At 38.7% G+C, this 24848-nt stretch overlaps 2 protein-coding genes across 6 annotated transcripts in view; one reads left to right on the top strand and one right to left on the bottom strand.

Moving 5' to 3' along the window:
* Positions 1 to 5929, top strand: part of ghrhra (growth hormone releasing hormone receptor a) — a 31726-nt gene extending 25797 nt beyond the window's left edge. The window contains exons 11-13 of the mRNA XM_027288117.1: positions 2309 to 2438; positions 2941 to 2982; positions 3491 to 5929. Coding sequence (XP_027143918.1) covers positions 2309 to 2438; positions 2941 to 2982; positions 3491 to 3637 — 319 coding nt within the window. The 3' untranslated portion in view covers positions 3638 to 5929. The remainder of the gene's footprint in view (positions 1 to 2308; positions 2439 to 2940; positions 2983 to 3490) is intronic.
* A 4189-nt stretch (positions 5930 to 10118) lies between these two features.
* LOC104917732 (pituitary adenylate cyclase-activating polypeptide type I receptor) overlaps positions 10119 to 24848 on the bottom strand; it is a 39836-nt gene continuing 25106 nt past the window's right edge. For 2 of the 5 annotated variants that reach the window (XM_027291765.1, XM_027291758.1), the window contains 14 exons: positions 23951 to 24047; positions 19613 to 19723; positions 19395 to 19498; positions 19210 to 19307; positions 18082 to 18214; positions 16654 to 16807; positions 16138 to 16198; positions 15405 to 15474; positions 15225 to 15316; positions 14166 to 14249; positions 12636 to 12765; positions 11653 to 11694; positions 10379 to 11333; positions 10119 to 10337 (listed from right to left, as the gene is read on the bottom strand). In XM_027291765.1, coding sequence (XP_027147566.1) covers positions 11109 to 11333; positions 11653 to 11694; positions 12636 to 12765; positions 14166 to 14249; positions 15225 to 15316; positions 15405 to 15474; positions 16138 to 16198; positions 16654 to 16807; positions 18082 to 18214; positions 19210 to 19307; positions 19395 to 19498; positions 19613 to 19723; positions 23951 to 24047 — 1401 coding nt within the window. In that variant the 3' untranslated portion in view covers positions 10119 to 10337; positions 10379 to 11108. The remainder of the gene's footprint in view (positions 10338 to 10378; positions 11334 to 11652; positions 11695 to 12635; positions 12766 to 14165; positions 14250 to 15224; positions 15317 to 15404; positions 15475 to 16137; positions 16199 to 16653; positions 16808 to 18081; positions 18215 to 19209; positions 19308 to 19394; positions 19499 to 19612; positions 19724 to 23950; positions 24048 to 24848) is intronic. The other 3 variants (XM_027291770.1, XM_027291775.1, XM_027291784.1) reach the window with 3 other exon arrangements.

Genomic DNA, 24848 nt, shown 5'->3' with positions numbered 1-24848 from the left:
TTACGGGCTTGAAAATAATCTGATGGGTTTCTTTTTGAAATCTTTCATCTTTCAATAGCCAAGGTAGTGATGTTATTTCTGACCAGAGATTGGTTATTTAGATATTTAAATGACTATTGCCATGTGGAGCTTTAAATCTGATATAATCATCAGAGATCAATGTGCAGACATCTCTGCTGGGGTTTATTTTAACCGCTCTTTAATTAACAAAGACCACACTGATATGGATTTAAATTTAGACAGGTTTAACACATGTTGTGGATAAGGGGGAACCGAGATGATGTACTGTAAAAGGGATAAAGGGATGAGGTCAAAGGATGAAGAGATGAGGGTCGAGGCATGAAGGGATAAGACGAGGAATCAGGGTGATGAATGGATGGAGGAGTCTGGAGAGCGACTGGTGTCGTCTGTCGACTGTCTGGGGGAAGAGAGTGGGGGAACTGACGCTCTGTCGCTCGATGGATTAGAGCCCGCATTGGTTCCTGTGTCTGAAAGAAAGGGTGATGAGACATGATAGAGAGAAAAAAGAAAAAGAGGATTTAGAGTGAAAAGATGTGAGTCAAAGAAGGGATGAACGGATGAGGTGTGCTCACTTGAATGCGATGCGTGGTCTTTGTTCCTGAACCAGATTAAAAAACTTTATTTATTGTGATTGGCTGCAATCTAAATCATTATATATGTGCCCATAGTTTAGCATCTCTGTGACATGAAGATGAAAGAATAAACATGAAAAAGAAGTTTAAGACAAGAAGACAGGGGTAATAATTTAGTTGTAATTTCATCATTTATGTGGGCTGTATCATAGACGTGGAGTTATTGTTGGTGCAATAACGTAACGACACCACAATTAAATAACATTCACAAGGTATTTAGTCATCACAATTTGGACTAAGCTTTGCGCACGATGAGTCAGAATTTCAGATTTTGACATTTTAATCTATTCCACTGATAGGCCTGACTACGGCGCCATTTTAAAGGTCAGTTTGTTAAATAAACATTCGATATCTGCCACATCCGGTCCATCTCTGATGAAACTCTGCAGAATAAAGCATGTGGCTGTTGTATTCTGACATTTAAAGTTAAAACACTGATTAGACTGAAACTAATCGAGGTGAATATTTTAAACTTTGAAAGGCCACAACTGTTTCAATTTCGGATTTTTGTTGCTGAGATGACGCATCTTACTTTTGAGCTGCTGAAAACGTTCAGGTCTTCAGGTTTTCTCTCTAACATTAAAAAGCCGAATAAAAAGAAGTTATTATTTATCGAGAATTTAACACTCAGGAGACTTGCTTCTCCTCTGGATTCTATCGATGTGGTTTGATCAGGTTTGATTGATATTTGACAGGCAACAAAGCAAACAGATCTATTATTGTCACCTTTTAATTCAAAGTTGCTAAATCCTAAGTACTACATGGGAGTATGTCACCGTTATTCAAAATGATCACCACACACTTACTTGTCTCTAGACAGTAGCCTCGGATTTGCAAAACTCTGAGATTTGTGCTTGTTGTCTCTGCACATGGAAGAAGTATGCCTTCAGGCCTTGAAGCCAGAAAGCTATGTGTAATTTGAATCCTACAAAGATCTTTTCCCAAAGATAATCAAGAGTTTTCCTAACCCTCTCCTCTTCTTTCGCTCTCGTATTCTGCACGCCTCCTGCTCACCCATTTCTTTCTCCATTTCTTCCTCTCCTTCCTGCGCTCTGAGGGGGGTCCCCACTGAAACTTCCCCACAATGCAGCATCAGACCAAAGAAGCACAAGTTTTGTTAATAAATCATTTAAATGTATCTTGTTGATGTTCTGGTTCTGGCCAGTAAACCACACTTGGACTTGGACTCGCTATTCAAAGTACATCCCTGACTTCCTAAAGGCTTTGCCAAAGTCACCGGTGCTTACGTACAACTTGATGATCTTTAAAACTACAAATTAAATTTAGTCTTTCTTCTTCTTCTTCTTCTTCTTCTTTTTCTTGTCCTACAACAAAAATGTTTCAAACTCAGTGAGACAAGAATATTTTCTCAACTCACAGTTGAAAAAAAGAGTTTCAGAAATCTGGGGTTATCATCTAGACATGACTCATGCACTTCAAAAATACTTAAAAGAACACAGATTAAACAAAAATGTCTCTCATGTGAAACAGCACTATCTGCCCTAATTCTCTTCTACGTGAACACTTGGCTCATGGATTACCTGTCGCTCAGAGTGAAAAGCTAATTGAGGAAATGTATTTTCAGGTCCTTTAACATGGATTAGCACACGGTTACCTGGACTGATGTATCGTCTTCTTTCTTTCATTCTTCTCAGGAGGCTGGCTAAATCCACCCTGTTCCTTATCCCTCTTTTTGGGATGCACTACACAGTATTTGCCTTCCTGCCTGAGACCACTGGAGTGGCAGCCAGACTGTACATCGAGCTGGGGCTGGGATCCTTTCAGGTATAAAACAATAGCCTGGGAGCAGCAACAAAATGTCCAGATTAAAAACTATATTGAGACAGAGCACAAAAGCTACCAAAGATGAATTCCTTACAATAGCAAACTATCAAGCCAGTCCTTTCTCAACAGCTTTTCAACACTTTCTCATGTCTCGGTAAGACATGAATGTGCTATTTAATTTTATTATTTACACCTGCTTTCCCAACTGTGACAGGGGATGAAGCGAGTGATGGGGAATAACCAGACTTTTACCAGGGATGTCGCACCAAAGTCTATTTTTATTTTCTATTTCTAATTTTAAAATGTTGGCAACATTCTGACTTAAACTATTTTGTTCAAGTTTAAAACATATATATATATATATATAATCTGAGAAATTTACACCTTGAAACTTTTATCTTAATGCTCACTAAGTCAATTAATGTGATTATTTATGTGGATTTTGCATTTAAGATTGAAGAATTGTGATTTTGAAACTGTCATCGTGTCTCTTCTGCTGCAGGGTTTTGTGGTAGCATTGCTTTACTGCTTCATGAATGGAGAGGTAAGTGAAACAAACTACTTAACCCTCATAATATCCTCCTGATTGCCGTATACCTTTTGTCCTCTGGGGTCAAAAATGACCCCGTCTGGTTTGTTATTTAAAGCATCTAGTATAAACTGTCAATCAGTTCTGTGTTGCACCTTTAGTCTTACTTCAGTCCAACTAATTACCACAAATCTTTCCCTTCATTTTGTAATTTAGGGCCAATAGACCCTGTTTACATGAAAGTATACTCTGTTTTTGAGTTGCTGTAACATTTGTGCCTTTCTACAAGTTATACAACATGTACACTTTGTAAAAATACATTCAAATACTATATTGTAGTTCTACTGTTATTTTACATATTTTCCCTGAATTATAACAAAGACATCCAATAAATCCAATTCTCTGTACAAAAATTATTGACATAATAGTCACAATTTTAACTATTATGCGAATAATAAGAAATTACAGAAGTAAGATTATTTATGCTTCCAGTACAGCTCTGCATAAATGTGTTTGTCTGCAGGTCCAAACAGAGCTGCGGAGATGGCTGAGGAAGTGTCACAGTCAAAATCATCTCACCCCAGCCAAGCGAAGTATCACTCAGATCACAATTAGAGCCCGCGGGGGTCTTGGCCGACCTCCTTCCAGTGGCAACATCTCTTCAGTATGATTTCACGACTATGCATGAGAGAAGTTGTGGCAAGAATGTCAAGCAAAATATCAGAGGCAAGTCATCAAAGCTCGACCTGCTGATGACATTAATCCAACAAGTCACTGTGGAAATGTTGTGCCAGGCGCATTATATTAGTGTCAGCAGCAGCTACGACCATGAGCTTTATCAGTGTAGTCTGTTTTTCTATAACAGTTGCAACCAAGTAAACATTTGCAACCAAGTAAAGGAACACTGGTGCTTGATTTGTAAGGATGTTATGGTTACACTGTGGAAGCACGAGACCACAGCAGAGACAGAGCTGGCCCTGAGCTTGTAGGAGGATGATTTCTCACGGTTGTGTTTGAAGTTTTGAGTTTTAAGTTATAAAAATGAGCTGAGGGATTATATAGAGACAGCTGTGGAAACAATGGATGTTGTTTGAACTTGGCTAAATCATGTGAAATGAGCTTGACTTGAATAATTGTTTTGTGCACTGAACAGAAGCAGTTACATTATTTCAGTACAGGCTGGAAATATGTGCAGGACTGATCTGGACTGAGTGTGTTAATTCATTTCTGTGCAGCACTTTGCCTGCTGCTGGAAAGAAATTTTCAATCATGAAGATCCAGAGGGACCTGAGTGAATGTATTTAATGTTGTGCGTTTTCTTTATATATATGTGTGTGTGTGTGTGTGTGTGTGTGTGTTTGTGTGTGAAGCTGCCATATATTGGTACTTCATGTCTTAAAGGACTTCTTATTTCAAGGAGTTGTCTGCTTTGATGAGCCATCTCTGAAACACATATATGAATATTTATGAGCGCGTTTTTTTTCTTCACCTGTTATTTTTTTATGCAGTTGCCAGATGTGATAATCCTGATTTCCATATTTGTTGCACTACAGAAGATACCAAATTGATACGAAACAGGGTGCCAGGCATTTTCATAGTAAAATGGCATAAAAAAGGTACTACTAAAGCATTTCAGTCTCCCACACTTATTATTGCCTTAAATTAAGAATTATTGTGCTTTCATGACCTTAAAATAAGCCCTGTATATATCTTAAGAAACAGCAGGCACACAAAAACAAAAAAACTCACCATAGATTGGTCCTTTGCTGTTTTTTTTGTGAATTTTCACAGCGACTCCTACATGCTTGTCAAAGGGGGATGAGGTGAGGTGTATTCAGTTGGTTGCATTCTTCAATCCTGACTGCTAAATGTGTGGACGTATTAAGGAGAACTGGATACAGTGTTGGAGGCAGAGCTCCATTCATTCTAATGGAAGTTGTTCTGTGGAGCCAGATTTCCTGCATACTGTATGCTTCCACATTGTGTGGCCAAAGCATGGCCAAGTTGGTAAATTCTGGTTTTAGCCCTTTTCCAAGCTGAATGGGGATAAAATCATTGAATTGTGCAGCTTCTCTCAACTTTCCAAATGTTATTAGACTGAATGGATCAAATTCTCATAGTGAAACGACTAATTTCATGAAGTTTGTGACACTCAAAAATGTATCCACAGCTGCTTCTTTTACAAAGTCTCCATGTGATGCACACTGGTTGCATCACATGATGGATGCCATTGCCATTGCCATTGCTGTTATTACACACTGTGGCCACTGTGTCAAAGGGGACTTCAAAGCCGAGTGCTCTTCTTGGAGGCTCGGCTAGATGCCACTAAGGCAGATTCAGACCAAATCTGGCTTAGTTATTCCATTCTTTTCAGTGGAAGTAGTGCGTTTTGGCTGCGGAAATGCATTGCCGCAGGGGGTGCACGAAATTAACTCAGTGACCTGCAGTGGAGAAGTTGAGCCAGATTCAACTTTTGGAGATATGCAACCCTACGTCACGCTGTAGCAGCAAATCAGATAATCGGACAGGGGAAACCTCTACATAGTCAGCCTGAAATGTCACTTTAACTGAGAGCTGTCCAACTAAGTCAGGGTTCATGGACTTAGCTATGATATTCTATCTATCTGGCTTCGCGATTTGCTGCAACGTCTGATTTGGTCTGAATACGGCCGAAATCTCACACACAGGATCTTCAAGATACACAATGTTCTACATGATGTTTTTATATCCAGTGTCTCAACTTCATGTCACCCATATTTAAATTGCCTGTATTCAAGTCAGATCACTGCATCCCTAGATTTGATCGTTTATAGACCATGAAGGCACCGTACTGTTTCATTAAGCACTTTGTTATTGTCAGTACACATGATGATTTAATGTTGCACTTTATTTTATATTGAATATATTGCATTTCCATTGTTGTTCTTGTGTGGAAAGACGCAGTAATAAATGAAACATCTTGTTTGAGGATAATCAACTTCTCTGTTTTTGTGTTTTTGGCTGTAGAATAATAGTAATGAATGTCATCAGTGAAAACCAATCGGAAACTTGGTTTTCAGAGATTAGGATTGCATCTCTGCTTTTTGCAGAGGATGTAGTTCTGTTTGCTTACTGTATAAGACTGTGACCTTCAGCAAGCACTGGGGAGATTTGCAGCAGAGTGTGAAGCAGCAGGGATGTGACTCAGCGCCTACAAATCTGAGGCCAGGAAAATGGTGGAATACTCCCTCCGGGTTGGGAGTGAGTTGCTGCCCCAAGCAAAGGGGTTCAAGTATCTCAGAGTTTTGTTCACAAGAGATGGGAAAATGGAGCGTGAGATGGACCAGTGGGTTGGTGTGGCATCTGCAGGACTGCAAACCTTGTACCAAACTGTTGTGGGGAAGAGGGAGCTTCGCCTTTCAGCTCAGCTCTCAATTTTCCAGTCCATCTACGTTCCACCCCTTACCTATGGTCATGAGCTTTGGGTAGTAAATGAAAGAATGAAATCATGGATACATGAGGTCAAAAGGACTTGCTGGAGGGACTACATAGCCTATCTAGCCTGGGAACGCCTCGGGATTCCCCAGGAGGAATGCATTGAGGAACGTCTGGAACGCATTGCTAAACCTGCTGCCACCTCGACTTGACCACAGATTAGTTGAAGAAAATAGATGGATGGATGAATTTGGGTGAAAAATGTTTGGGGCAAAGGATTATTCATAAATGTTTATGGAGCTGGATTTTGGGTGCCCAGAAACCACTGAAAGGGTAAAAATTAGGAAAGTGAAGCAACAAATTGGGCTGTCATGCATGGTCAATCTTAGTCTAAGTGAAATAAATCACACGGTCCACAAAATACAACAATTTACCACAGACAGATTTATTTTGCAGTCAAATTTACACAACCTTGGACATGAATGCTGGACAAGAGAACACATGTTACACATAACACACTGTCACAGGTAGAACATAATATGAATGAGGGTTTATAGATATTCTTTTGACATTTAAGTTACTTATATCTCATTAACATAACACATGCATACAGAATACACACTCTCCAACTTTTACTCACACATACACACTCTCTGAAAACACTTACATTAAACGTAAACATACAAAAACACATTCACAAACATTACAGGTCTCTGTCAAGGGGACTTGTGTGCCAAAAATATACATACAGCGTACTGTATATATGATCAAGAAAAAGACATCATTTGTACACCATGGCAAATTGATAGCAGGCGACATTTAAGAGCAGCTGAGCAACATTGGTACATTCAAAAATTCATTGGCAATCAATAGAAGTCACACACATACACTCAACACTTGATAAAACTGGCTCAACACACACACACACACACACAACCGTCAAAGAAAAGGCATCTAAACACAGAGATATGCCACACTGAGAATAGTTACATTTAAAGGAATAGTTTGACGTTTTGGGACAGTATTTTTTGATGAAAGATAGATGAGAAGATTGTCCAAAAGACTGGAAATATATCCAGTCTTTAGCTAGATGTATTATGTATAAAAGCTAGTTAATATCTACAAGCCTAGAGCTGGAAGATATAAACTAGCTGTTACTGTAGTTTCCTATCTATTAGCTGGGGAAACAGCTCATTGGTAGATATTAGCTAAAACTCAGTAATTGACACATTTTATATTTAATCTGTGCAAATTAAATTTGAACATTTCCTTGTGGAAATGTTTCCTCGGGCTGAGCTAGGCTAGCTGTTTCCCCCTGTTTCCAGTCTTTGTGCTAAGCTAAAACAAAATGTCTGGTATAACTTCATATTCAGTGGGAGCTTTCTTCTCATGTAACTCTCAGTAGGAAAGTGGATAAACATATTTCCCAAAAACATCAGACTATTGCTTTAAGGAAACATGTCAAGGGCATTACTTTGACACAGGCTGTACAAAGATTAGTGTGTTACCGTGATGCTAAGGTGTGGTTGCCTTAAATGAAAATGAAGCTAAAAGTTACAGTGCCTGATTTTTGTTAAAGGAATAAAAAGTGCAAATATATCCTCCCATCTCAGTATTTTTTAAATTCAAACAATTCACAGTTTGTTTTCAAACTAAAGCGAGCACTAAGTGAACTTTAAGATCGAGGGGCAGTGCTATAACAAAATCACCAACGTCTAGCTGTTTGTGTTGCACATCAGACCTCATTTAGAACAACAACAACAACAACAACAACAAAAATCTAATTTGTAAGCTTGTTTTCTGATTTGTGTAAAGAAAAATCACAAAAAGCAGATGTGAACAATGTTAAGCATGTGGCATATAAGTGCCTCAATACCCCCACCCTACCCTTAATTCATCCAAAATTCAAAGTACAATACTCAGAAAAGCAAATATCAGTCAAATTATTCGTCTCTATTCAATCAAATTAAAACACTTGGATGCCACCTTGTGGTAGACACATATACAGCACGGACATGGTCAAGTAAGGAGTTTTCTACTCTTCTTTTCACGGACAGTAACAGCTTTGAGACATGGTCGTTTCCATCTGAGCTGATTCAGACTCAGATTGACGGCTGGTGATAGAACACGTAAGCAGCAGCAGTAGAGTGGACGTTATCGCACCCTCGTTACAAACTTTGTGTTTTATCTGTCGCAGTTGTTCCACTTTTTATAACTCTTCTTAATTTAAAAAATAAGATTTGTTTTCTCTACCTTTGATAGTATCATGTTTCACAGTCACATACTGTTTTGCCCCCAGAAAGCAGCAAAGCAGATGCACAAAGCAGATGCATCTCTTCAGTAGTGTGCACGTTTATTATGTTACGTCTGAGTTTTGTCTCTCACGATATTCTCTGCGGCTTTGTTTAAAATCAGAAATGAGACATCGTGCGACACATCTTCCACTCTCATCAGTTATGGCACTACATTTAAGTCAACATCAATCAAATTATGAAATAATCCCATCAGGGATACAACTAAGTTACACACAAGAAAACCTGTATTACTGTACATCGAGTCATTTCACATGGCACTGGTTTATGGAAAATAAATATACATCCTTATCTGTTCAACAATATCATTGTTTATAGATACTACATTCTTTTAATCCACTCAGATGACGGTACAAAAAATAAATATCTGGACTAAATACCGTGAATAAATCCTCCTGTACACATTATTTCACATTTCATCTTATTAAATGATCTCTCCATTCCTGCACAGTTATTGTTTGTTTGCTTGTTTGTGCACAAACAAAAAGAGAAAATGGGCAACACTCCACGATTGTCAAGAGCTGTCACATTAAAGCATTTCGCGTTGACTGTTAACAACATGTTTCTATTATGAAGCCATGTTTTTTTTTTTTTATGTCGGTGCTGATTTGAAATGAACTTGCAGTTATCTTGAATGGACGATAGTCGCAACCAAGTAGTGATTATGGAGAGCTAGTCCCCAAATCTTCAAGTCAAACTCATCATGATAAACAAATACAAAAAACACAGCAGGACTTGTTTCACTTCATGTGTAAGTTATTTAAAAGAGAAAAAGAAGATTTCACCAATAAATGAGCAAAATAGTTTTTCATTTTTGCAGCACACAATGAAAAGAAAAAACTTTGCATTCTTCTCAGGAGGTGACCTCTAAGATATCAGTTCATCGTACTGTAAATAAAAGTGATAGCTATTTGTGACTGACTAGGCACTTTGGAATATGAGTGTAGGAGATGATTAATTCAAAATCATTTTAATATGGCGTGATGATGTGTTGAGGCTCAGAGAAAAGAAGAGCATATTGAGGGCTTGGTTCTCATTAAAATGCTGTACAATACAATATAAACTCATGGCACAATGAGGAGCTTCCAATAAAAGCATCCACTGAAATGGCACGTGCACGGTTTATGTTCACAGTCTGTGAAAGGGAAAATCAACTGGAGGAAAACTACCGCAGGCTTTACACTGACACTAGCTGTGAGGATAAATCAGCTCAGAGTGTAGATTTTTAAATCTTTTACTTTTAATTATTATTGTACTATCCCCTACAGCAGTGTTTCCTAAACTTCTTTTTGTCTTCTGACCCATTAAAAGGATACAAAATTAAAAGCTACACAGTTCTACGTGTGATTTTACCTTCTCAGATGGTTTACTCTGAATATTTTGAGAAGCCTGAAGAGGTAAACATATATAAATAACATAAAAATAAACGTAATTTAACACAGCAGAGAAATATAACTTGTCAACCTTCGAATTGGGAACCACTACCCTACAATGCTCATTCGTTTTCGCACTATTTTCTTAGATATACTGTGTGTTTATTTGTGTGTGTGTGTTTAATACAAACAAGTAGTTCAGAATATAGTGGGCAGGATCTTCTGGGTCCTCAGGATATGTGATGAAGTCTACAGATTTGGGCTCCAGTTCCTTTTGTTTGAAAAGGTCATTACAATACTGCATTATGCAACCTTTTGTTTGAAAAGGTCATTACAATACTGCATTATGCAAAAAGAAAGAAAATTCTGATCTAGACACCAAAAAGTAACTATTTACAAAGTGTTTTTGTTTTTTTTTTAAAGTTTTTTTCAATCTATCTTTTGACATACTCTGTACTTTACGGCTGATTGTAGAAAAAATGTTTAAATTGAAGATGAAACATTTAAACAATAAGCATTTGTACAAGCAAGGCGAACGTTTGGTTAATTAACTTTGGACTGTTGTGATATCAGATCCAGTCAGGCAACCTGTATGGCACTTTGAAGCACATTTACTTTTAGACACCAACAGCCATGACCCCTACATTTGACCTTTTTTTTTTTCTTTACAACTAGCACTGTTTTTTGGCACCAACTCTACATTAATATTATTTATAAATAAAACAATAAAAGGGGGCTAAATTTAAAATGAAAACACTGGTAGGAAGGGAATTTCTAAATTCTCTCTTATGTCTTAATTCATGGAGTGGAAGTGCATTAATCATGAAAGATCGCAACCTACAGAGTCAACTAAAATACTGTATAGTCAAATTATAAAGTGTTGATGCACCTCTAATCAATCTCCAGTAAATGCTTTCAGAAATACCTCATTTTCTAAAGGCCAAACTACAAATTATAAGAGGTGTGAGGGGCCACTTTGGTCTGCTCTGGTTGCTCTGGATGTACATAAGTGGAACGGCACCTTGAAGTTGACTCCTGCCGATCAGACGTTCAGGTGGGGAGGCTGATGTTGGCGTTCTCCGCCAGCGGGCTGGACATGCGTATCTGGGAGCTGCTTTTGCTGAGGATCGACAGCTGAGTCCCGCCGTTCACTCCACTGCTGGCCAATGAAGGGTGCCTTTGCTGCTTCAGGTCCACAGCAAAGTACCGGTTCACCGTCCAGCTGCGCCATTTCCTCTTGATCTCCGACTGCACCTTCAGGGAGAAACTTCACAAGGTCATTTTTAATGTACTTTAAGCTGTACCAGCTCAGTGAAAAGGTACAGTACACTTAAGCTGTGTGGGCAACGCTTTAAGACATTGTGAAGCGTTCATATCTGGATATGAAGCTGTAACCACATAGAATAAGTCTTACATTTATTAGCAATTGAGTTGACGATAGACATCTAAATTATATTGTGTTATAAACATAAGTGTTAAAATTTGGGATCTTTATATTATGATGATAAAATAACTGGTGTCAATACTGTAAGTGTCAAATCATCACCACAGAGTGGATCTGTTTATGAACAGGAACAAACGCTTACCTCTCCATTAAGGAAACAGTAAAGGACAGCTACAACAAAGCCCTAAGAAAGAGAATGGAGACAACAAATAAGACAAAAACAGCTGAGAACTACATGTCATGTATGACAGTCTGTAACATTTTAGATTATATATTTTTTGGCCTTTTATGATAGGACAGCTGAAGATAGACAGGAATCAGGGAGCAGAGAGAGGGAGAATGACACGCAGTAAAGGGCCGTCCGATGCGGGATTCGAACCAGGACCAGCTGCAGCGAGGGCTGTGGCCTCCGCACACGGGGCGGCTGCACAGCCCTCTACGCTATCATCTGTATCTGTAACATTTTAGATACTTGTTTGTCATTTTCTATGGTTGCAGAAGTTGACGATACGAGTCCATGAGGAAGTGCCAAAAATCTGCGGTAGTAGTCCAAAGCAGTTGTTGATTACTGTTATGTTAACTGTTGTGGATGAATATATTGCTCTCAGACACAATCCCACAACGTCATCATGAGTCACGTTGTCTAGATACAAAATGACTCTATACCTGTCACTAATAACATAATTATTAATAATAATAATAATAATTAACAATAATTATGTTGATTAATAATCAATTTACTGCGATTCACCACTCACACAGAGTAAACTATTAACCGGCTATTACAGGAAGTAGTAAATGAGTGAACCAGTGCCTGATTTCAGACACTCGATTAATTATTGTGTTTTATTGGAGACAATGTCCCTAATCTGACAGCTCTGTTTTTTCTTTTCTTTACACATCCACCTCTGATTTGTCACTGACTTTGTCTAATATTGTTTACATAGAAGTACGAAGTGTGTTTATCTTGAGGGCAGTAGGCTATGCCAAAAAAAATCACTAGCACTCTCCTAAATAGCCCATTTATATACTCAGATGATTTATTATCCCTCTGTGTTGCCTCATCCATCATCTGGAGTTTCTCTTTAATTGAAAGTGGACGTTGGAGGAGCTGTAAAAGTGTACCTGGAAGGATCCCAGTCCCAGTTCAAACACCAGTCTCTCCCTCTTGCTGACATCTTCAGGTGAGAAGGCAAACACAGTGTAGTGAATACCAAACAGGGGGATGAGCAGGAGGGTGGAGCGGGCCAGACGCCTACACACACACACAAATAAACATAGATAGTTTAATAAGATTGAAGTCAAACACAAATCAAAGTCATATTTTACTAGTTCTGGTCAGCTGGATGTGATGCAAGAACAGAGCTACTGATGCAATGTTACATTTTCTGACTATAACGGCTGTGAACTCGTCATTTACGCACAAATTTGACATTTTTAGTCCAGCTACAAAAAAAATCTCTCAGGCTTCAAGTTCAAAATGGAGGCTCAGTGACAATTCTGATTATTTTTAGTTTTCACATTTAAGAATAAAGGTGGAAATATTATTTATTTATTTAGCTGTAAACAAATCCCATGAAATGCCAAAACCAACAATGAATTAACCCTTCCAACAAGTAGCCAAAGCCTGATATGTCAGTCTTCTGTGCAATGAACCTTCATTCATGTGCAAACTGTACAACTGGGTGACTTGTTCGTTCACTGTGATGAACCTGGGCACTGTCATTTATTATGAGGTGATCTCACATACACTGTCCTGCTGCTGTAAACACCCAAGAGAGCACCAAATGTGAATTAATTCAACAAATGCACTATTTCCTCCTGTTTGAGCTGAGTTTATTCATAAAGAAATGACTCAGTGTTTTAAAAAAAAATGAAACAAAGGGTTTGTTGCAGACAGACATGAGGGTGTGTGGCATGAAAGCATTGAGTGATTGTTGCACATTGTTGCGGTTTTGATCTTTTATGGGATTGTTGACAAGAAGTAAAATAATGAATAAAATCAACCTTATCCTTCAGGACTGAAGCTAGATTTAGTGTGGTAATCAATTTCTCAGGTAAGACTGAGACAGGAAACACACAGCTGTCGACATGGGCCGTCTATCCCTGTAGTAACGTGAGAGTTTTATTTCTCTCTTATCTCTGCGGCATGTATCCTGCAGCACATTGTCTGACACATGTAAATACACAGAGAAACACGACGAATGACACCTTAAAATGATGGAAGACACAAATGTGCAACACGGTGTTTTTTTACAATGCAGTTCAGTGACCTCCAGGGGTCCTTAAGAAGCAGAACAAATCCATTAAACTCTGAACTCATTGTGAGATTTGTGTGCTCTTGTATGTCTATCTTTGTGAGGACAGAAAAAAGAAAGATGAGGAGGTTAAGCAGGTAGTTAGGGTGGTTAATGTTAAGATGCATTATGACAATGAAGGTCCTCACAAGCACAGAAGTACAAACATGTCTGTGTGAGAGAGAGAAAGTATACATTTGGGAATCAAGACTATTAAAAGAAACCTATAAGAACCCCTGGTGTAAAACACACACACACACACACACACATACACATAAATGCGGTCGACACAGGACACACACAAACAAACAAGCAAACACGTGTGTCGGCGGGCAAACACCCACACACACACACTTACAGTGTGATGGTGGATAACTCTGACATCCTGCACGAATGCTGAACAGCCTGTGTGGGCTCACTGAAGCATTTCTGAGCACAGCTGCTACACAGCACAAAGACAACACAACAACACAACAAAGACAGCGTCTTTAGGGACAGAGACACACAGTCTCTCTCTCTCTCTCTCTCACACACACACACACACACACACACACTTGGTCACGCACGCACAGGTCTAAGCAACAGATGAGAGTGACATTATCTGCAAGGCCTCAAAAGACACCATCCTGTGGGAGCCGAACAGGAGTGATGTCTGGCTACAGTACAACTCCATAATGAGGCTCAAGCTTCCTGCCAACAGGTAGTACAAGTGAGCATATTTTTAAAAGTATCTAGGACAACACATCAGAGGTATTGAAAAAAAAAAAAAAGACTGTTATAACATTTATAAATTCATGTTTTTCTCTTGTGCCCAGGAGCTTATGATGAACAAATCCCATGAAAACACCAAAACAGTGTTCAACGCTCACTACTTTCAAAATTCTCTACTCTGCTCCGGTCCCACCCATACCCATAAATTATTACTATAAAACATTTAAAATCATGTAACAAATATATAGTTCCATTTTTTAAAAGAAGATCAGTTAGTGTTTGTTACTAAAACAGGAGGAAATCGTGAATTTGTTCCGGACTATTTGCAGCTGCGGATTAATACACATTTGATACTCTAGTGAATGTTTACAGCAGCAGGATTGTGCATGTAACCTACAGTGTTTATCATAGTGAATAAACATGTCACCCAGTACAACAGATCTAGCTCTAATAAGCTACATCAGGCTTTTGCTACACAAGCAATTGGTTTTTGATGTTCTCATGGGATTTGTTGGTTGGCAAGAAAAATATTGAAAATATTGCCAGCCTCATCCTTTAATCAAAAGTAAATCACATTACTCTAAGCTGCAGGTTGGTTTATGTGCACAGAGTGTCAGAGATCTTAAAATCCTGTTAATTCACGTTCACATTTTTCACACACACGCAGCATTTTCTGACAGCTGTGTATTTGCTGACTGTGACTTACAGGTAAATGCTCGATTCATTCCCTCCAATATCAGGCGACTGCAGCTTCTGGACCAGGATGATGATTATTCCAATGAAGAGGACAAAATTGATCTGAGGGAAACAAAACACATCAACGTGTAAAGAAAGAAAAGAATAATAGAAAAGAAAAATTAAACCAACAAATTAGCATCTGTCATACCATAATGGAGGCCACGACTGGTCCTTTGATCACCCACCAGAGGGCAGTGTGCTCATTTGTATCCCAGCATCTGGAGGAGGAGGAGGAGGAGGACAGTGCATTTCAATAATCATTCACCACACTCTCTTCCACTTTCTCTCGACACTTGGTAATACAGAACACCATAAAATAAGTCAATCAAGTGGCCATTTGCAGAGTAAGGGAGGCAGGAGAGAGGGTTAGAGAGGAAGTGGAGGATTTAAAATGGAAGCAGAATAAACAAAACAGAATAAAAAATTATGACTTAATCTACTCAAATAATCAGTCTAATAACTCTAAATGTTGTTTGTTTGTGTACACTCACACATTTGATGTCATGTATTATGCACGAGATGGAGGGAAATCAACAAGAGCTTGTTAAACAGCTTCTGGAACTCTCTAAAGAGTTTAATTTGCATGCTAAAACACTGGTAGCTTACTAAATCTTATGCAACACATTATGAAAAATTTGGTTTATTAAATGAGACATTGCCATGGTTTCATTTGTTCCCCTAAATTCCTGCAGCTGCATATCATTATCCTAAATCATGTAGTTACCGAGATGAAGAGCAGACACATGGAAGGATGTATCTAAGGCCTCTGTCACTTTGCTCTGGTACAGTATGTGCCTCACACACTGTGAACATGGCAAACAGTCAACATGCATTTCTTTCTTTTTCTGGGGTTCAATCTAAAGTTGGAAGAAGAGTTATACCCAGTATCATGAAAGTGGAGCCTCAGAACTGCCCAGACAGTGACGCAAATGGTGGGAGTCCCTGTAATAACAGCAATCATTAATACATTGGAGAAATGCATAGTCGCCATAGTCATATTAATACTCATGATGTCATAGATTTGGGTATTTATAGCACTTCTAATTAGTCCAGTCAGTTTTTGAGAATGCCTGATTCATATTTTGTTTTGATAAGCTGGTTCATACTATACTTATCTATATAAAGCTCAGATAAAAGATAACTATCACAAGCTATCAGCAAAGGAAGAATGCTAAAGTGCTACTTCAGCTGTGTGGTATCTAAAAAACATTAATCAGCAAATCTGGCTGAAATCTCAAAAGGCCTTGGCATATAAATAAATAAATACAGAAATGTTTTAATGAGATAAAAACAAACATACTGTACAGGTCAAACTGACTTTTGTAAGATGGTTGAATTTACAGTACGGACACAACATTGCTATTTTCCACCTTTACTGATCAGGAATCCATACTCACCCCATCCTACTATGGTGTACCAGTAGAAGTAGCGTCTCTCAGGAAAGAAAGTCTCCACCAGCAGAGTGAAGAGATACAGACCTTCAATGAACAACCAGAAATAGTTGGACATGACGCAGTAATGGAAGAAAACCATCACTGATTTGCACGCCACCTGCACAGGAGGGAAACACAGGACTGGATATTAGTCGAGCAAAGGCAGTGATTGATGTTGAAGTAATTTTGCAGCAGTATCATAAACCTAAAAGCTAAATATTAAAGGTGTTTTACAGAGTTTTAGCTGTATTTAAATATGTTTTCAACCCGTGGTGTAGGTGGCTGTTTTGTTGCAGCTTCAGAATGTAAAATCCATGTTTAATGATCGGCCTCTCTTTTAAAAGCTCTAGACAATAAATGTCAGAGTGACAAACGTCTTAATTCCTGTAAATCACAGTGTAAACAGAGATCGTTGTCGCTCGGGCGACAGGATTGCAAAACCAGCGCACCACACTGAAATCACCCTAAAAAAAATTTAGCATTTAGCACTGACTGCGTGTGTGTTTAAAAGCCAGCGGTAGATACCCACTTACATGTCAGGTGGACTATAATCTAGTGACATCATGTTAATTAAAGAGTCCATATTCAGAGTGGGGTCAACCAATTACAGCAGTGATCTGATTCCCGGTACCACAATGCCACGACGGTGACCCTGTGATTGCCATAGCAACAACGGTAAAACAGCGGGTTTGACAAAAAGGGCAGAGTACCCATTGATATGTTAATGAGACTCTAGTAGAAGATTTCCACTGGCCTTGCTGAAGCCATTAGCGTACTTAATTAGGTTTATTTATCATGTCTGCCTAACAAGAGTGAGCAATGTGTTGTTACCAGACAAAGGCTAAGAGCTTGTTCTGCATTTGTTATTAGGCAGTATGAGTCATGTAATAGTGTGTTTGCTTTTTTGTAAAAAATTTGCATGTGACTGAAGTTCCTTCAAAAGGTGCATATCAAACAGGAAAGACTGGAGCAGTAGTGTTTCAAGCTCCGTGTCTTTATATCTCAAACAAAACAGCTCTGATCTTATTTTACACGCGTGTTTTCCTTTAGAAAATGAGCGGCTGCACTTCGATGAAATCCTTTAATAAAGCTCTCTGGAAACGATTAAAAACCAATGATCTTGAAAACATTTTGCTACTGCCAATACTCAAAACTTCTTTATACTGATTCAAAACCTGCCAGCGACTATTTTGGCAGAGCAGGGATCAATTAGAAGACTAAAAGGCCTCATTTTACAATTACATGCTTCAAATTTGAATTAATGCAATCATTAGCTTTGTGAATTAAACACAAGCAGTCATGGGTATTTTCTTTCCCGTTGATGAAATTGTCCTTGAAAAGTCATTTATCAGCCACAGATAGTTTGTGTATTTTGAAGTAATTGTTACTGACTGTGTGCACGAAGCAGTGGTCGCTGTCCTCCTGAGGGTACAGCACACCGTCCTTAATGAAGACGGAGATGGCTCTCAGGATGAAAGACACAAACAGGTTCATGTGAATGAAGTTCCTGGTGCAGTGGAGCTTTCTGGAGAGAAGAGAGAGAGAGAGACAGAGTAAATCACATCTTATCTTGTTTTCACTCTCATGAGCTCATCAAAACAAATTAATTAATGCAGCTGGATGTGTTTAACCCTGTACCCCCAGCTGGGTTTGCTTGATATTCACTCATTATTTACAGGCTTAGTTACTATAGTGCATGTCTAGAATAGGCATGCCTGACATGAGTATTTTCAGAATAAGTCAGGCTATTGAGAAATGTTATAGTTCGGTTATAAGCAGTAGATAAACATTTAAAAATTGGTTGTAACACACTGTAATGTAGCTGTAATGAGCTATAAGTGTTCATTAATTATATGGCATTTCATATTATTACCATTGTAATATTACAAAAGGAAACAGGAGTCTATAGACACGTTATCATACACTTACATCGAAACATTTTATTTATGTTTATATGCTGCCTATAAATGATAAATAAAGGGACTTATATTAAAATGATTTGGGGTTTGTGAACGTACAGAACCATTTTTAACACAAAACAAACATCTTTATACGTATATATGGATAGAGGAGAACGCCAATAGGGCTGCAATTAACTTATTGATTATTTCCATTATTGATTAGTCTGCTGATTTATTTTCTCCTTTAATAGATTAAATGCATCCCAGAGCCCAAAGTGAAAAATTTCACATAGCTTATTGTTTTTAAACCACAACAAAACCCAAAAGATATTTAGTTTGACGATCACATAAGACAGTGCATATTTACTATTTATTGAGATGCTGGAACCAATGTTTCCTTGAAAAATGGCAAATAACTAGAGTATTTGCCTCAGTACGGAAAAAAAAATAGTAATAGTGTAAAACAAGCAAACAAAAAGTTTATTTTATGGGTTTTGTTAGTCCTACTGCTTCCCTTCCTTATTTCCTAAATTTGATTTGAGGATTCAAATGGTTCAAGAAAATTCAAACATAAATGAAACCTACTATTTTCATTTTCATGCCACGTTGTGACGCTCACCTGAATCTGCAGAGAATGACCATGGCTGTAGTCAGAGACACCAGCGATGTGCTGTAGCCGACTGTGTACAGAGCCTTGACTGAGCGGTAGTACATGTCCTAATGGTGGAGACAGAGGGGGGTTAGTCATATGGCGTCTGTGCTACATGTAATAGGAAAATTTAAATGAGGTAAACGAGGTCATACGATTGGGGTAGTGGTGTTGTCATAGGAGAAGCAGACGTCCACATAATGAGGGTACGGTTCAGACCAGCCATCCTCTGTACAGTTACGACTGACCTTCACCATCTCTGAAAGTAAAAATATGCCTGCGTTGACTTTGGCTGAACTGAACTGAATGAAATTTGAAAAAACAAACAAACAAACAACTGAGATCAAATCAAATGAGAGACACAGCTAATCACCATCTTCAGGGTCCATGAAGTCATGAAAGAGCTCCGGACAGTTGACCACCACAACTTCACCGACGCTGGCCGCCTGCCAGCAGGTCAGGTTATCCCACATCCACGGACACGCTGAGGAGAGAACAAAACAGAAACACAACGAGGTCAGTGAAGCTCCTGTCAGCATTTCTGCTGTTATGAAGGTGATAAAATGATACTAACACTAATTCAATCCAATTGAACTGAATTAAATTCAAGTCAAGATTACTGAAATGAAATTAATAGAGTTTAATTCCTTAATTATATCTAGCATTCAGCATGACACCCACATGAATAAAACTACTGCTAACATGGAAGCAGCTTTCAAATCAGTGAGATAGTAGTAACACTTCATACGTGGCAACCATGTGACAAAATGCAGTTTATTTTCCACTTGGAGAGCACTTTCTTCTGAACACTTAAAAAGTGATTTTGCAAACTCAACACTGACGTAATGTCACCTCTTAAGGTATGTTGCTCATCTATCCATCCGGTAGTCACAAATCATACTTCTGCCAACCTGATGAACTTAAGTGCGATATGTGTTCACTTTTAGCTCCGATTTTGGTCTCTACCAACAGCTGAGGGGAATATCTGTATCTTAAGCTGGCAAATGTTCCACTTTGTTCATCAGCTCGCCCCTAACTGTGTCTGTCAAAAGTTTGGTTCGGGGCATAGGTTTGGGTCCAGAAATATATTTTTTAAAAAGATTAATCATCCATAAAAAAAAATAAAAAAAACATTACCAGTTGTCAGTGCCTTTTTTAGACATCAGTAGTGTCTGCACTTATTTTCGGTCGTATACAGACCCGACAACCTTCAACAATAAGATAAGGCCGCCTGTGGTGTAGCCTGAGAGATAAAATCCAGGGCAAAAAGTGAAAGTGAAAAGTACTCAACGCACCACTTTTCTGCTGCATTCAGCTCATAGTTCAGGGAGCTATGATAGTACTAAGTGAACTTGACTCAGATGAGTGTATCAACCGTTTTTTTTTATCAACTCACATCCTCTCTCCTCTGGATTTTGGCAGCTGGACAGAAAGAGCACACTGTTCGAAAAGGGTTTTACAATAAAAAAAAATCAAGCTGAAACTATAAATGTGATGGGGACAGCTGCCTGCTGAGGCCAAAAACAACACTATGAGTGAGAGCAGTGAGAAACTCACAATAAAGCTCCAGAAAGCAGCTGCAGATTCAGGTGATGATGAAACCAAAGCTGGTGCTCTGTTGTCGATTTAACCTGACCAAACCTCTAACACGATAACAAAGCCGAATCAGCGCCTCTCTAAAAACACATTGCAACCTTTATGAAAATGTATCTGAGGACTGTTTCTGTGTGGAGCTTGCATGTTATCGCTGTCTCCGGGTCCTCCAGTTTCCTCCCACAGTCCAAAGACATGCAGGTTAAACGCTGACTCTAAATCGCCCGTAGGTGTGCGTGTGAGTGCGAATAGTTGTTTGCCTCTATGTGTCAGCCCAAGGTGTACCCCCGCCTCTGTCTCCTAATGTCAGCTGGGGTCGGTTGCAGCCCCCTGTGACCCTGATAAGGATAAGCAGAAAATGTGTCAATGGTTGGATAGTTTTATGTAAGTGAACATAATAAACTGGCAACACGAAAGATACACTATCCCCCATCTGGTATCCCAAACAGGATGAAATTGAATCTTACTTAACCATCTATTGTTTTTTGTTTTGATCTCTTTCTATTCATCAGCCTCGATCATTACCCGAGTCATGCTCACTACAAATCTCACACCCTGTATTTTCAGTACTGCTACAACAGCTTTGATTTCTCAGGTCTCCCCCTTTTCTTTCTGCTTCCATGTCCTTTATCTTCAGCGCCTCCCCTCCCCTTTCTCTTTCTCCATCTCACTCAGTTTTACCACGTTGTTTATGCTCGGGCGGTTTTATAGTGCCGCAGGGGCAGGTACAAGTCTGATCGTAGGTGTGTTCACTCGCTTGCATTTTGAGTGTCAGTGTGTGTGTGCGCATCTGTTTGTGCATGTGTTCCTGGACATGTATGTATGTGTGTGTCTGTGTTTGCAGACCTTTCTCTATTCTGCTTGGCTCTCTAATCTGTTTTGGTTCTGTCTGGTGAGCCGGACACGAAGCCAATTACCTTTTAAAGGGCAAATCTGAGCCAAATGAGCCGCACTGAGCTACAGAGGTAACCGGCTTAATAAAGCACTCTGTCTGCACCATCTCACACAAAGATCCACAGTATACTGAATACTCTATTTCTGCATAGTATCTGCACACAGTCATAGTATAGACTACGTGCACACAAACACATACAGACATTTTCTTATTATAAATCAATCATTATTAAATGACTGTGTGAGATTTGTTATGGGGTGCAACTGTAGCTAATTTCTCTTAGACTAAATGAAAAGCATTCATTCATCATTCTTTTATTAAACTTTAAATGCCGGCCTAAAAGGAAAAGCATGTCACGAAGCTCATGGAACCATTTGCATCTAAATGTGATCCATTACCTTTGTGAGGATCGTATGAAAAGCTAAAAAAAGAAAACACAAAACAAGCTGAAATATTTAAGCAGGGATGCAACTATTTTCCATTACTCCCTCTGCTTATTGTTTTCTTGATTAATTGTTTGTTTGCTCTATAAAATGTCAGAAAAATATTCAGCATAAAAGGTTAAGGCGATATTATCAGATGGTTTGCTATCTTGTTTTGTCTGTCCGAATGTTTTTAATTTTAAAAAAATAAAAAATTCACATAAATTATAAAAAAAATACAATAAATACTGTCTGTCAGTGGACTAATCGATTAACCAATAGTCGTTTCTAAATGAAAAACACTTTAAAGGGTATTCAAGTGTCTTGTTCTGTCATGTTCAGCTGTCTATATCCAACTAAAGTGTCTCCCATTTCAATTAAATACACTGTTGACTGAAGACGATTTAGCTGTGAAATAATAAACATCGTGCAGAACATTTTATATCAGCCGTTTATTTTGCACTGGCTAAATTCAGCTGGATGCTGATTACAGCACCAGACAGCAAATCATTATGTTGCAATTTCACATGGCCTGCAGACTAATCTGAGGCCAGAGTACCTCAATTAAAAATATAATAAGAAATAAATCATGAAATATGCTTTTAGAAATAGATCTTGATAAATCTGAAATGAAACGAACAATCATCGGACAAGGCCACAACAGAAGCTCACTTTCTTTTTACTTATTGTTTCCCATTTCTCTTTTCTTTTTTCCCCTTTTTCTAAAACCCCAAGTCTGATTTGTGCAAACCGAGCGTTTTCATTTCCTCAGCAATGATTTCCTGTCAGCAGAAACATCGAATGGTTCCTTTTAAAGGGACAGGAGGAAACAAGGGTCAGAGAAAGGGTCGAGGAAGGCCAACACGTGTAACAGTACAGTCTGAAAATGGAAAACGCAATACAAAGACAAACAAAAGGGAATAAAATAGCAACAAAACAGCTGATTTTAACTATGAAAGTAAGAGTGAAGTCTGAGTTATTTATAAATGAAACTGTGCTCTAACCTACCTCAGGACACGAGGCATAAAAAGATTTAAAACAATAAAAAGACTTTAAAGAGCACATGCAGTTTTCTGTGTAGCGCAGGAAAAACTCCAGCCTCGACCTTTAAAATTTACAGATGAAAAACGAGGTGAACTTACAGCTGGCCTTTTCATTAAACTTGTTATCCTACTCTCTAAATCTTTTATGTTTCATGTTTTTTTTCAAGGAGCCGGTGGCAGCGAAGCCGTGAGTCACAGTGCAGTCTGGGAGATGCAGTCTGTTGGGTAACTTTTTGAGCAGCGGGAGGCCTGCAGCAGTTGTTAATGAAAAGCCAGAGTCCATAGCCAAGAAAATAATTGCTTCCAGGAGTCACATACCGAGCTTCCTGTTTCTTTGGAAAAAGGACATGTGGTAAAAATGCGAAAGCAGGTCCGTCACGCTGGTTTGTGAATGACTTTGATGGTTTGTTTGTGTTGTATACAGTAGAAGCCGATTGGGATGATGAATTTGTAACATGAATACAATAGAAAGCTGCAGTCATCTTTCATCTTAACATGATCCTCCATGACCTTTTCAAAATGGATTGGATAAAGAAAAATGAAAATGTTGAGGAGAAAAACAAAAAATCTGTTCCCGGAAAGTTCGATTTTTTTTGGAGATGCTGTTCTGTTTTTTTCTCCGAGCAGCCCGCAAGACATAAACAATTCGATCACAACAGTGGCATGAAAATCAGTGGCTTCATGCCAAGTTATGCACACAGAAGGAACACACACAGGCTCACACACACACACACCCATACTAACACATCCTCACTTGCCTAATTCAAGGTCGTCGCTGGGGTTGTGCAGCATGATCCTCTCCATGCATTTCTCATGTTCTCGTTGGATGATACAGTGCTCGGACTCTGAGGCCACCTGGAAAATACAACAAACAAAGCTCATATACTGCACCCGATAAACAGCCAAAGAACCTAAAAAACTGTTTTTTTTTATTAACTAGCTTCACACAGTAAAGTTATGTAACATTAAAAGTTTCTGTAATTGTGTTTGTGCTCCTACGACTGATTCCAAGCAGGCAGAGATTTGATAACAATGTCAGGTATTCACAAGGGCCGATCAGAACATGCCAAATAGTTTCCCCGGCCTCCAGCTATTTTGATTTGTTCTCTGTTTCCTTTCCAGCAGGCAAAGTTAGGGCCTAGCAGGTAAGATATTTTGCTCAGGAGTTGGTGGAGACCAAAGCGAAGTAAAAAGGATAAAAGATTATCTTGGTTGATTCATGCGTGCTGTTATTTGGAATAATACATCGCGCTTCTTTTGTGAAAAACTAATGTATACTACGTTTTTGTCATGAGTATATAACACCCCCACTAAGTACTGGTAATCTGGTAGTACTGTTCGTTCTAGAGCTTCTTTTACCTGAAATATGCTGCAGCGACATGAACGACAGATTAAAAACAAAAATGTATTAATCTCAAATAGATTTTATTTTGTCATCGCAGCCACCAAATGGCCAGTAATGGATCTACTGGATGTGCAAACTGTTTGCTAACACATTCACCATTATGAGGTCTTAATTTGTCAATGCGCAAACTACAAATCCAACTTAACCCGTGACCCTGTGTTGATTATTCTATCATCAGTTTGTATGTGTCAAAGCATCTATGAGCAGCCTGTATTTATACCAAAATCTCTCTTTTCTCTTTCTGTAAAATG

The sequence above is a fragment of the Larimichthys crocea genome, chromosome II, assembly GCF_000972845.2.
Source record: "Larimichthys crocea isolate SSNF chromosome II, L_crocea_2.0, whole genome shotgun sequence".
In the NCBI taxonomy this organism is placed as follows: Eukaryota; Metazoa; Chordata; class Actinopteri; family Sciaenidae; genus Larimichthys; species Larimichthys crocea.
This window is presented reverse-complemented; position numbering and strand designations above follow the sequence as displayed.